Below are 13,352 nucleotides of genomic sequence, written 5' to 3'. Positions count from 1 at the left end.
AAAAATGCTAAGCATCATCTGAGCTTTCAGTAAGTCATAATCTTTTTGCTGGTGGAGGGTTTCAAATATTGCAAGAATTACCAAAATGTGACACAGACATGAAGTGAGCAAATGCTGTTGGAAAAATGGTGCTGACAGACTTACTCGATGAAGGTTTGCCACAAACCTTTAATTTGTAAAAACCACAATATCTGTGAACTGCAATAAAACAAGGTACGCCTGTATTACTTGTATAGTGATAAGACTACAATATGTAAAAATAGTAAATTTAGTCTCTACCTTCTCCAGGAAGCCTTCCATGACTGCACTGGCCCATATCCCACACCTATCGGATCTATTCAATATAAGCTGACCTGCGGTGGCTGCTTTGAATCAGCCGTGTGTGCACATGAGTGTGGTCTCCTCAGTCAGCCTATGAACGCCTTGAGGGTGTGGACTATGCACTTTACAGGCCAGACACATCTAGACTGGCAGTTCCCAAAGTGTGATCCCCAAATGACAGCAGCAGCACCTGGGAGCTTCTTGGAAATGCTGATTCTCAGGCCCCACCCTGGACCTGCTGAATCAGAAACTCTGGGGGTGGGGTCCAGCATGCCATGTTTTCCTAAGCCCTCCAGGTAACTCTGATGCACTTACTTGTATTGATGGGGAAGCCGAGGCACAGTGAGGGGAAGGGCCGGCCCAGGGTCATGGGGCGAGCCAGTGACAAAGCTGAGATGACCATGTCAAGGTCCCAGTGAGAGATGAAGGAGAGGGCCTGGGTGCTCCCTGTGGCCACCACATCTGACCTCAGGAGGGAGAACTTGAGGTTTAGTCCTGTGTGTCCAGGGCCCAGAGAGCCCACAGGTATGGGGAGGTGGAGACAACTGCTCTCTGTTTATGGGCGCTCGGGCCTGCCACAGGGAGCACCCCTCCCCCCAGCTCCATGCCTCCTGAGGCCCCTCCCCAGCCAGCTGCAGCCAGGTACTTGCTTTATAGAAAGTGCATTCTTGACCCTGGAGTGAGTCTGGCATCCTTTGGCTGCCCAGTCTGCTGCTCCCTCTGTCCCGGGCTGTGGGCAGAGGTTTGGTGGGGTTGATTGCCAGATGGGTCCTGTGGGTGAGGAGTCTGCTGGTCTCCGTCTGACTGCGGTCTCACCCCTTCTCTGCTTTGTCTCTGCAGGTGTCCCTCTGAAGAGCCCCTGAGCCCGTTCACGCTAACCCCCGAGAGGTAAGCAGCAGCAGCTGTCTGGGTTGGTGGATGAGTCTGGGCCCTAGGGTGTGTGGGTGCAGGGCAGGTTCCAGGGGCCTTGTCTCCCTCTGCTCGGCCCTCTCTGCCACCATTTCTCCTCTTCCATCTCCTGGAGCCCACCTTTGCCCTCCTCCAGCCATGCTCCTGGGGGTCCTGTTGAGTTGCAGGGTGAAAAAAAGGGTTTGGGAATCAGCTTTGGGGAAGAAAAGAGGAGGATGGCTCCTTGGTCTGAGGGGTCAGGGTTATGGGTGCTGTTGGGGTTTGGGGGCTGCTGGCGGAGGCACCAGCCAGGAGTGAGACCCTGGAGGGACCCTGGAGGCCCCTCACTGAGCAGGGGGCAGAGCTGTGGGCCACTCAGGGGAGGTGGGCCTGCCTGTGGGGGGCAGGCCAAGGTCTAAGTTAGGCTGTAGGTGCTCTAGGTGGTCGAGCTCAGGCTTTGGGGGCCTGGCCGTGCTCTTCAATGAGTGAGCATTTTGGGGACACGATTCCTGGGTCTGGGGAACACTGTTTGATGAGGGGTTGCACAGGCAGGCCCCAGCAGGTCTCGGGGCAGGTGCTTTCCCTCCCCCCAGCTCCCTGTGTCTCCTCGGACTGCAGTTCCAAGGAGGCTTTGCTGAGTGAATGATTTCTAAGAGGGTTCTGGCTTTAATTTGGCGTCAGGGGGCCCAAGTGTGTCTGCCGAGTCAGCCTCGCCTCCACACACAGGAGGGAGCAGAGGGGTGTGAAGTAGGGGAGGTGGCACCATTCCCCCCGAAAGCCTTTCACAGCAATAGCAGCAGCCAGTGGGGAGCAGTGGGGGACCTGAGGGCGGGCCTCCCTGGCTCTCCACCCTCGTCTGGCAGCCTAACCTTGCTACACAGCCCAGGACGGGGGTAACCAGCTGGAGTTCTGGCTTCCCCCTTGTCTGTGCGACCCACTCCTCCGCATTTCCTCACCTCTGAAAGGGGGCTCCTCCCAGTGTATCCTTCCGGGCATTGTGTTGTATGGAGAAGGACTGGTACAGAGGCTGGCACACAGTTGATGCTCAGTAAATGTTAAAAGACACACTAGTTATTTTGCCTCATGGACTGAGTTCTGTGAACACAGAGCCCAGGGCCAGGCACAGGGCGGGTCTGGTTATCGGGAAGAGTCTGCAGGACTCTGGGGAACAGAGAAGAGCAGCCCACAGCGGCTCAGACACTCCTGCGAAGGCCGGCGCAGCCTTCCTGCCATTCTTGCGAGGGAAAACTGTGCCCAGTGGACCCAATCCAGGCAGACTGCCTGGAGGAGGGGTGTTAATTGTTATTAATTTGCCATGGTTGATCACCTCTTTTAAGTCTACAAGAAACATTTTTCACACTTTAATTAGCTCATTAATCTTACCAACAACTCATGAGAGGGAGCAGTTTGTTCCCTTCCTAGAGGTGGAAAGGAGCCTAGAGCCGAAACTGAGAGGTGGGGATGGACCCTGGCGGCCAAGGTAGAACTTGGCTCAGGTTCTCCCTCCAAGTCCCACAGTCTATGTATCACTCTCCACTGCTCTGCACCTTTCCTCCCAGTCTGGGGCCTCCCAAGGGGAGAGGCATGGTTAGAGGCCACACCTTTGGCCACCACGTCCCCTGGCCAGGCCCCCAGGGGTTGGGGTCTGCCCTCCAGAGAAGCCATGGTATGTGGGGTGGGAGCTGGACTCCTGTCTGGACCAGGAGGCCACAATCAGCGGGGCTGCAAGATGAAGCCACTTGGCTGCTCTCTCAGGTTCCCTCTCCGGGGCACATCTATCCTTCCTAGACACGACCCACTTCCCTCTCCTCTGTGCCTGCACACTGACAGCCCCTCTGCTTAGAGTTTGTCCCCACCCTTAGGAGCTAGCCCACAGTAACTGCCCTTAGCTGCCCTCCCCAGCCCGCCATCCCTTGGGTGGCTGAGTGGGCTGTAGCCCCATTCAGTTGACTGAGAGCAAGCTCCAGACGCTTGTCCCAGACGTGGGATTCGGTAGCAGGGATGCTACTAAGGGTAGGCTGGGAAGGGCAGCTTCAAATCCACGAGGCTGACCACAGACCTGAAGGGATGGCATCTGGCACACCTGGAACTGGCATCCGATGCGTGTTTGATTATTTATGACTGTGGGATGGCCCGAGAAATCTTTGGAATAGAAGAGACCTGTGCTGGATCAGAGCGTGCGTGTGTGTGTGTGTGTGTGTGTGTGTGTGTGTGTGTGTGTGTGTGTGGTGCATGGGGAGCCTGGCGGGGAGGCATTATGCAAGTCTGGGAGCCACAGTTACAACAGCATCTGTCCAGGGGCAGAAGGAGGAGCCGCAGCTCCGCAGGTCACACCAGGGCACGGGCTCCATCTGCAGTCCAGGCTGGGCGTGGGTGGTGGCCAGCCTTGGCCAATGTTCTGCCCCACGTGAAGCCCCACGTGGGCACCAAGGGGTGTCCACTCATCTGAGAGGACCAGAAGTGTGAGGGCCACTCCGGAAGAGGCCTGGGCCCCCCCCAGAAGAGCGCAGGAGGCCTGGGGAAAGGGTCTTGGCTGGATTGGTGGGCTTGCCAGGCACCCACCCCGATTCTATCATCGCTGCCAGAGTTCACTGGCCTTTTTCATGTGGGTCTGAGATGCAGACCCAAGCTGTGACTGCCCTCATTTCTAAAACAGGGGAATGATGGGGCTGGGTGTCAGGCCTATGCCCTAATTGACATCCTATTCTTGGGGATGTAATTTTCAGCTTTAAGAAGTCAGTGTCTCTGCTTCAAATACTGCTCTGTTTCCTTGGTTTTCACCTCAGTCAGCTCAACACAGCACAGAAGGGAGACCCCATGGCCTTCTCCCTTCTCCCCACCAGATCGCCGGTCATGGGCATTTCTGTGGTGCTGGGGGATGGACTTAGCAGAAAAGTATAGAGTTAAGAGCCCAAGTTCTGAGCCAGACCACCTGGGTTCATACTGTTGTCACTGCTTGTGAGCTGTGTGACTTTGAGCAAGTTTCCTAACGTCTCTGTGCTTCAGTCTCCTCATCTGTAAAATGGGCATAACAGTCGCTTCCTCATAGGGATGTTGGGAAGATTGGATAAGAGGATGCATGAGAAGCCTTTAAACATGGCCTGTCACGTGGTGAGGACCCTGTCAGTGGAGCTATTATTATTGCCAGGATTGGTAGCCGGTTGCTCTTATGGGTGGGGCGGGCAGCAGAGCCAGCTCCAGCTGAAGCCAGTGGTATCTCTGTCCTCCAGCTCCTGTGGCTGTGGTTGGGGTGGCGGCTCTGGCTTCTTTTCTGCTGCCTTCCTCTGGGTATCAATTACTGAAGGCTGCCGGGGGCACTGCTGGGTATGAGGTGGAGGCAGCTTGTCCCCGCTTTGGTGATTGGTGCTTTCAGCCACCAGGGTGGAGATGGGCACAGAGGGGTGAAATCCAAGTTGTGAGGAGATGGGGAGGCTGCTTGAATGGGGCGCAGTGGGGGGCAGCAGTGGTAACGACGGGGCTGGCCTGAAAGGCCTGGCAGGTGGAGGTGGGAGACAGGGAGGAGAGAGGGGAAGGAGAAAGACCTGGCACATGCCACCTGCCAGGCACCTGGCACAGTTTTCACACACGTAGCATTGTTCATTCCTCATACAGGAGAGGGATGTCACTAGCCCTGTTGCCATACGAAAAACAGAGGCCCGTGTGGGGAAGGTGAGTTGACCCAAGTCACAGAAGAGTCAGGGGTGGGATTGAACCCACCTGTGTCCTCTGCCCTGGGGGGCATGCAGGGCACCAGGAACGGGTGGGGCTCTAGCGCTAGGCTCTGACTGCCCCGGGCAGTGGCCATGCGTGGTCCTGGATGTGCATATGTGACTGCACGTCCTCCTCGCTCCCCGACTTCGGCTGGACACTTCTGGGAAACTGGGGCAGTAGGGCGGCTCCCTGACACCTCCTACGGTATTGGCACCTGGGGGCGGCTTCTACATCGGAGCCTGGTGCCCGGGCCCAGCCTGTTCTCCTGCACAGGCCTCCCGTGACTCTGTCCAGCCCCCCACCCAGCCTACCTGCCAGGAGGGGGGTGCCGAAGGTGGGCTGGAAAGCGCCCCAGGATAATAAAAACGATCAGTGGCTAAGACGTTGTAGGCCAAGCGTGGGTTAGTGATAATTTTATTATGCCCATTCTGCTGCTGCGGAAATTGAGGCCGGAGCGGGTGTAGTGACTATGCAGTTGTGGGGCAGGGTTCTGACCTGGGTGGTGGGGCGCAGCTCTGGTTTTGCTCAGCGGGCAGTCCCAGGAGAGCCCCGCAAGGTCTAAGGAGTCAGGATCCTGCCCCAGCCCTGCTGCAGGCCAGGCCTCAGGGGAGCACGTGATATAAGTCACCTCAACTGAACCTGCCGGCAGCTTCTTACTGCTCTTATGTTACAGATATGGAAGCTGAGCTGTGAAGAGAAGATGAGGTCTGCAAGGCCACATAGCTGGGAAGGAGTACGCGGGGTGGTGTTCCCATTAGCTCTATCTGATCCCCTAGAGCTGCCCCTGGAGGTCCCTCCCTGGAGGCTGAAAGGAAGGGGCAGGAGTGAGGTGGTGAGGGCTGCAGAAAGCCCTCTTCCCTATGTGGCCATCACTTGGGCCCCACCCCTCAGCGAGGCTTTGGTCTCTGGCCTGGCTGGGACCTGGGAAGACTCTGTGGGCCAGGACTCAGGCAGGCCCCAGTGCAGCCCATCTGCCCTGCGCTCGTGGGGATGTGGCATGGCCGTGATGAATGGGCTCCTGGCAGGCTAAGCATTGATCATATTGCCGGGCGGCGGGAGAGGCAGCTGCCTGAAATGCCTGCTCTGGGACAGCATCTATCACCACCAGGCCTGGCTGGACTGGGAGGGTGAGGGGGCAGCCAGGGGTGGAGGGGAAGGGGGCCCAGTTTGAGTGAGGAGAAACAGCCTTGATCTGGGGGTCATGTCTGAAGAGGCTCAGTTTGAGGGCCCTCCTCATCCCCCCGCCCCCCATATGTATATCTTCTTTGGAGAAATGTCTTTTCAAGTCCTTTGCCCACTTTTGGGTCAGATTATTTGGTTTTTGGTGTTGAGTCATAGGAATTCTTTATATATTCTGGATATTAAGCCCTATCAGATATATGATTTGCAAATATTTTCTCCCGTTCACTAGTTGCCTTTTCACTTTGTTAATTGTTTCCTTTGACACGCAGAAGTTTTTAAGTTTGATGTAGCCCCATTTGTCTATTTTTGCTTTTGTTGCCTGTGCATTTGTTTTGGTTTTTTTTTGCGGTACGCGGGCCTCTCACTGTTGTGGCCTCTCCCGTTGCGGAGCACAGGCTCCGGACGTGCAGGCTCAGCGGCCATGGCTTACGGGCCCAGCCGCCCCGCGGCATGTGGGATCTTCCCGGACCGGGGCACGAACCCGTGTCCCCTGCATTGGCAGGTGGACTCTCAACCACTGCGCCACCAGGGAAGCCCTGCATTTGGTTTTATATCCAAGAAATCATTGCCAGGTCCAATGTCATGAAGCTTTTCCCTTATGTTTTCCTTTAGGAGTTTTATAGTTTCAGGGATTACATTTAGATTTTTAACCCATTTTGAGTTAATTTTTGTATATGGTGTACCATAAGGGTCCAACTTTGTATATGGTGTACCATAAGGGTCCAACTCATTTTTTTTTTTTGCATGTGGATGTCCTGAAACTGAACATAGGCTGTAGCAACTGCAAGCTTCTTCTTTCTTGTGCAATATCTATATACCCGGGTCCATCAGGCCCACATCCTTTCCCCCTGGGGAATGACTGTTGCCCTGGTCATGAGTCCTTCCTCCTCCCCTCTTTAGGCACTGCTGCACCCAGGCCTGGTTAGGCAGGACAGGGGCCTGCGGCCCCACTAGGGTGGTGTGGACCATTGCAGGGATGCAGGCTTCTTCCATGCCCATCTCCAGGGCCGCTGGGGCCTCTGGGTGGATTCAGAGACTCTGTGACGGGACAGATACCGGTGCCCAGTGACAGTGCGCTCAGGAGGACTTGGGCAGGGCCAAGGGCCCAAAGAGGCAACACTGGATGTTGGTCTGTGGGAAGAAGGTCCCCAGTGGGGCACCTTAGGGCTCTGGCCTCATTCTGCCCCAATCTTCTGGTGACTTAGACGAAGGCACAGAGTCCCACATTTTCCAGGGAGAGGTGGTTCTCACCTTGGGTCCTCAACTGATGGAAGCTCTGGGCTAAAACCCACCAAACCAAATGGAATCTTAGGAGTAGAAAAATGAAGTTCTGCACTTGGGTACAATAACTCAATGGCCAGGGGATGGGTGCAGGAAGGGGACAGGGCCACTTTCATACACACTGCAGCAGTGCTGTGCTGGAGCCAGCTTGCACACCTCCTCCTCGAGGTGTGTCCATTGGCACATGTTCAGGAGTCTTGCGAGCCAGTGGTTCAGCACAGGTGTCCCAGGTGTCCTGACTTCCCCAGGCCTGGCAGATGCAGGCTCTACCTCTGACAAGGCTGCCCGTGGAGCCAGGGGGTTAAACAGTCTGCCACTAGCTTTCTGTGTGACCCAGGCAGGCCTTTTCCCCTCCCTGGGCCTCAGTTTCTTCATCTGTAAAATGACCACTGTTTCCTTCCCATAGAGGAATTTTGAGGGTTCAAAATGATGATGGCTGTATGTCTGTCTGTGGGGAGTCAGCTGTGCTAAGAGTTGACTGTGAGCCCGACGGTTCCCAGGGACCACGAATCCACTCCGTGCACTGTATGGATGGGGAAACTGATACCCTCAAGCTCATATGGCTGATCCAGGACTCAGACTCCAGTCACTGAATCCCCCGTCCAGGGCTCTTTGTCCTATTCAGGTCCTCGCACAGGGAAGCAGCTAAGCTCAATTAGACCTGCCTCTGGACTGGGTACACCCAAACCAGCTTCCGATACCCAGGTGGGAGCCCCACCACCTGGAGGGGAGTGGGCATGAGGGTAAATCCTTCTACCCTGATCCTCCACCATAGCTTATGTGACCGGGGGGAGGATGGAGAGGAGGCCAGGACTCCATCTCAGGCTCCCCCAGGGTAGGTGGTAACAGGGTCCGCCTGCCATCTGGGAAGCACCTACTGTGGGCTGGGTGTGAGCTTTGTGGAGACCTGCCAGGGTGGGATGTTGGGTGGAAATGGACCAGCCCCTGGCCATGAGGCTGGAGCCTGGCCCAGTGGGGCCTCTGGCCAAGGGAGGCTGTGGGGGTACTTCCGGCCCTTGGGAGCTCGTGGCCCTCCTCCTCATTATGGAATGGTGGCTTCACGTGCCTCACTTCATTTGTTCCTCACAGTAGCCCACAAAGTGGGTGCCAACCTTATCCCCACTTTACTGATGACGGAACTGAGCTCAGAGAGGTGAGCTCGAAGCTAGAAAGCGGCTCTGCCACTGATTGCTTGTGACCTTCAGCTCTCAGTTGCCACATCTGAGCAATGAAGACTCAGACAGATGCCTCTGGGGGAATGTGTTTGACTTCAGATATATATTCTGCTAAGGATGCTGAAGTGTCAGAGTATCCACAGCTTTGAAGATTTGACAAGTCCAAGGAAGGGCCCTGATCGCAGTCTGTAGACCAGCGAACCCGAGGCAGAGAGAATTAGAGTTAGGTCTTTGGAAGTCACCCCCTTTCCCGCCTCACCCCATCCACCCTCCCGGGTAGGGCTTGCTGGCTGCTCCGGGCCCTCTCCAACGCCCCCTGAGGCTCGGGTCCGAGCCGGCAGTCACTGGTGACTGGCTGTGTGTACGTGTGCACGTGCGTGTGCTGGGGTGAGGGATGTGCCTGGAGGGAGCCGGGGAAGCCGAGCAGACTCTGTGGCTACTGGGCAAGAGGAGGGCCCCCACCCCTCCCCGCTCCTTCTCCAGGGGGCAGCGAGTGGGAGATGCCCTGGGTGAGGGTTTGTGCCCACTATATATAGCTGCTCAGACACACACACCCAGCTATTTCTGTGTTCTTCCTCCTACTGAGGCAGGGGGGAGGGGAGAGAAAGTAGTCCATCTAAAAATATAACCCGGGGAAAATATCACAGCGCCAGAGCCGGAGCCTGAGAGATCTGTCTCATTCTCTCGCCTCCCACCCCCGCGCCCCGACTTACCTCACAGCCGCCTCGGCTCCCTTTGGAACCTTCGAGATGTGGCCTCCTCCCCAACCTGTGCTGCTTTCCCCTCTTGCCCGCTAGGTGGGGCTGGGGCCTCCCTGCCCCCATTTCACAGATGAAGAAACTGAGGCCTGGAGAGGGCTGGCTTCGCGGGGGCCGCAGGCTCCCAGACACAGCACTTTCTGCTGATGGCCCCTTGGGATGCCCAGGTGTCCCCAGCATCTCCCCACCCTGTTGGGCCTTGGACTTGGGTGGCAGGGTTCAGGCGTGGCTCTGCACTCTCTTGCTGCAACATCTCCCCCGGAGCCTCGGTCTCCTCAGCTACAGGGGGGATAATGGTACCGTGTACCTGGTAGGTGGTGGTGAGGATAGAACAAGAGGTGCAGGTGAAGGCTGTGACCCGGTGCCAGTTAGTCAGGCCCCATCATCGTTGTTCCTATTACTACTATCATCCTTGCCTTTTTCCTGGCCCGGAGCCCCTCCTTTCCTGAGGCCTGGAGTCCTCTCAGCCCCATTTCCTGAGGCTTTGCTGGGTACAGAGTGGTTTAAAAAAAGTACTTTATCCCTGGGAGCTTCCTGAGGGCAGGATGGCTCTTATCAGGTCTGCATCCCTGTGCCCAGTGGGAAGCAGGTCTGCCCACCCCAGCCTTCAGTAGCTGAAGATGGTTGTATTTAAATTTGCTGAGGAAGGTGGGGCCAGTAGAAGGGTGATTAAGCACCTGCCTCAGGCTAGGCTCCTGCTGCCCGGGCAGGTCAGATGTGTCAAGTGGGGTGAGGTGTTGCCACCCCTATTATAATGATAGGAAACTGGAGCTCAGAGAGGGAAAGCCATAGTCCCTGGGTCACACAGCTGGGACAGCGGACCTGAAACAGAGGCTGCCTGACTCCCCTGGGATCCCAAGTTTCCAGGTTATAGGTGCCCCTCACTTGCCTGTCTCTCCTTCTGTGGACTGCAGGAGCCTCTGGGGGTACCTCTATGAAGGTTTAGCCCCCCACCCCATGCGCCTTCCTGGTGCTTTATGTTGTCTTACTGCCGCCTGTCTCTGAATCTTGCTGTACAAGGGGTCCAAGGTTTCTGCGGCCGGGAGAGTGCACTCCTGGATTTAATGAACACCTAGTGGATGCCTGTGTGATGGTTCAGTGTGAAAATGTCAACCTGTCCGAAAGCAGAGAGACTAGTCTACGGAGCTCCACGTTCTCATCATCGAGCATCAATTCATGACCAGACTGGTTTCCTCTATACCCACCACCACTGGGTATTTTGACATCGTATAAGTTTATCCATAAATGTTTCAGTGTATATCTTTAAAAGGTAAGGACGCTTTAAGAAACATAACCATAATGCCATTACCACACCTTAAAAATGGAACGTTACCTCGCACTTGGTATGTATTACCTGATTCACTCTGCAAAAAAGCCCTGAGGCAGGCGTTAGCATTGCCATTTTATAGATGAGGAAACTTGGGGCTCAGAGAGGTTTGGCAACTGGATTTAGGTCACACAGCTGGTACGTGGCCAAGAAGGGATTTGAACCTGGGCCACCTGACTATAAAGCCGGTGCTCATTCCTCTTTCCTCCGCCAGGCAGGGTCCAACTCTGCTCCTAGCCATTTCCAAAGAGTTGCCAAATCCTGTGACCCCAGCAGTGATCTGGGCATGTTTTTGTCAGGGAGTGTCTAGTTCCTGGGCTTCCTGGCCATGCCAGAGTCCGGTGCAAGACTCAGCACAGGTGTGTGCTCAGAGCGCAGGCTGCAAGGGAGTCCAGGCCACACCAGGACCGGGAGTGAGCTGTCTCCTCCGGCCAGTGCTGAGCCTTACAGGAGCATTAACAAGCCATTTAAAAAGAGCTGACGATACACTTTGCGGCTCCTATTTAAGATGTACTGAAAAATAAGCACCTTTTCAGGGAGGAAACTGAAGCATGTTGGGGTAAAATACACCTGTGGTGTCACCTATGCGCGTGTCACACTGTAGGTGCTGTTTCGGGAGCAGCAAGCTCCCAGTTTCCCCCTCCCTGTGTGGCCACAGAGGGTGGCACGTACTCAGTGAGCAGGTGCGTTTGTCAGCATCGCCAGCTCTGTGGGGGAGGAGGAGGGAGGTCTGAAGCTTTGGGGGTGTTAGATGTCAGGGTGGGGTGGAGTGGGAGTCATGGGTGGAGGGCGGAGGATGTTCCCTGCTCCAGACCACCCGTTTCACAGATGGAGAAGCTAAAGCTCAGATGGGCTGGAAAGTCCCAGGTCACACATCCTAAGAGGTGCTCCCAGCAGTTCTCGGCACCCCCAAGCCCAAGGGGGACACTGTATCCACAGTGGGTGGTCCTGTCTCTCTCTCCTCCCTCCTCATCCCACCTCAAAGCAGACACTCTCAGATCAGACAGGCCCAGACTCTTGTACTGGTTCACTGTAACCTTGGGCATATCCTGCTTCTCTACACCTTAGTGTCCATATCTGTAAAATGGGGAGAGTAATGACGCCCAGATGGGACGAGGGGAGTGGAGAGTTTCACAGTTTGTTGGGGTGACCCCTTACCTCCTCGAAATGCCCTCAGCTGACACGGGGGCTGTGACAGTCTCCTAGAGAGTGCCGTGGGCCGGGGCTCCCTCCCCTTCCCTCCTCCCTCTCTTCCTTCTTTCCTTCCACGAATATTTCTTAAGTACTTACCACAAGCCAAGCACTGTGATGGACACTGGGGACACAACAGTGACCAAACAAAAATACAATCCAAGCAAAATAATAAAGGGTCTGGCTGCTTCATGACGTTTATAGTTGAACAGAGGAGACTAAGGCTAGATAAAGAATCACAGCACTGTTGTAAAGCCACCGTGTGCACACTAGCAAGGGGCGGATATGCGGTGCTGTGAGAGGATTTAAGAGGGGATGGACCAGGTCCAGGAGGTCAAGGAGGGCTTCCCTGAGGAGGTGACACATGAGCTGAGCACTGCAGGATGAACATGTGAGCTGAGAGGGTGGTAGGTGGTGGCTGGAGGGATGAGGGCAGGAGGTAGAGGGAATAGCACGTGAGCTGAGAAGGATGAGGAAAGGCCAGTGTGGCTGGAGTGGAGAAAGCCAGGGGAGGAGTAGTGGGAAATGTGGCCGAAGGGGGCTGGGCCAGGCCTCCATGAGGGCCGAGGAGGGTTATACACTTACATTTGTGGTATGAACAGATTTCTGGCTGTTTTGTGGGGGAAATGGCCTGAATTGGAGTCAAGAGTGGATTGGAGATGTAGTTAGGGGGTGAAGGTGAACATCCAGGTGAGAGGGGGCTGGTAGCTTGGACCAGGGTGATGGTCTGGGGTGCCCACTGGCTGTCCTCCCCAATTATTCCTTCTGGGCCTGCTGACCCAGGAAAGTCCCTGCAGGTGTCCGGGAGGGACAGTGCTCTAGGACTTGTCAGCCAGCAGGGGGTGAGGTGGGTGCCTTTGGAGATGGGTCTCCTTCCTTCCCTAGGAGGTGGGGAGGCCCTTCTGAGGTCAGGCATGAGAGGAGGTCATGGTGCAGGGCCCACTGGCCTGGCGGGCACACCCTCTCTGAAATGCAGCTCAAGAGGCAGCCGGGGTGTGAGAGCATGAGTGCGTTGAAGGTGTGACATCTGCCTTGTCTCCACTTTGAGATCTAACCTAGGGAGGAGCGGGTGCCCGAGAGGGGAAGGGAGCGCAAGAAGAAGAAAGTGGCTCGCTTTTACTTAATTGTGACTGATTGTGACAGCTTGCATCTTTAGTCTGAAAAGTATCTATGGGGTAAGGACTGCTTTTCTCAATTGGGATAATTATGTTAATTAAAATGCTTTCTTTATAGCAGTTCTGATTAATAAAAACAGTTTCACTGTTCTCTTTAACACTCTAACCTTCTGTTGCGCGGGGAAGGAGGCCCTTTCTCAGCAATTTATGGTTCTTCACGCAGATTCCAAGAGGCGACCTGCTGCTGGGTGGCCTGGTGGCAGGCACTTTGCTCACATACACGTGGGGATGGATGTAGGGAGAGAGGGCAAGAGAGCAGACCTGGCAGGCGGCTGGACTGGCCATCGAGACGGGGATGGGATGGGGCACCGTGCTGCTGAGTCTGCTGGAGAATAAAAATACC

General features: G+C 55.6%; 1 protein-coding gene across 1 annotated transcript in view; it reads left to right on the top strand.

Moving 5' to 3' along the window:
- Positions 1 to 13,352, top strand: part of LOC132418791 (uncharacterized) — a 122,043-nt gene that overhangs the window by 78,642 nt on the left and 30,049 nt on the right. The window contains exon 4 of the mRNA XM_060002782.1: positions 1,162 to 1,209. Coding sequence (XP_059858765.1) covers positions 1,162 to 1,209 — 48 coding nt within the window. The remainder of the gene's footprint in view (positions 1 to 1,161; positions 1,210 to 13,352) is intronic.

Source organism: Delphinus delphis, chromosome 2, assembly GCF_949987515.2.
Source record: "Delphinus delphis chromosome 2, mDelDel1.2, whole genome shotgun sequence".
Taxonomy (NCBI): domain Eukaryota; kingdom Metazoa; phylum Chordata; class Mammalia; order Artiodactyla; family Delphinidae; genus Delphinus; species Delphinus delphis.
The sequence above is the reverse complement of the archived record's forward strand: the minus strand, read 5'-3'. Positions and strand labels throughout refer to the sequence as shown.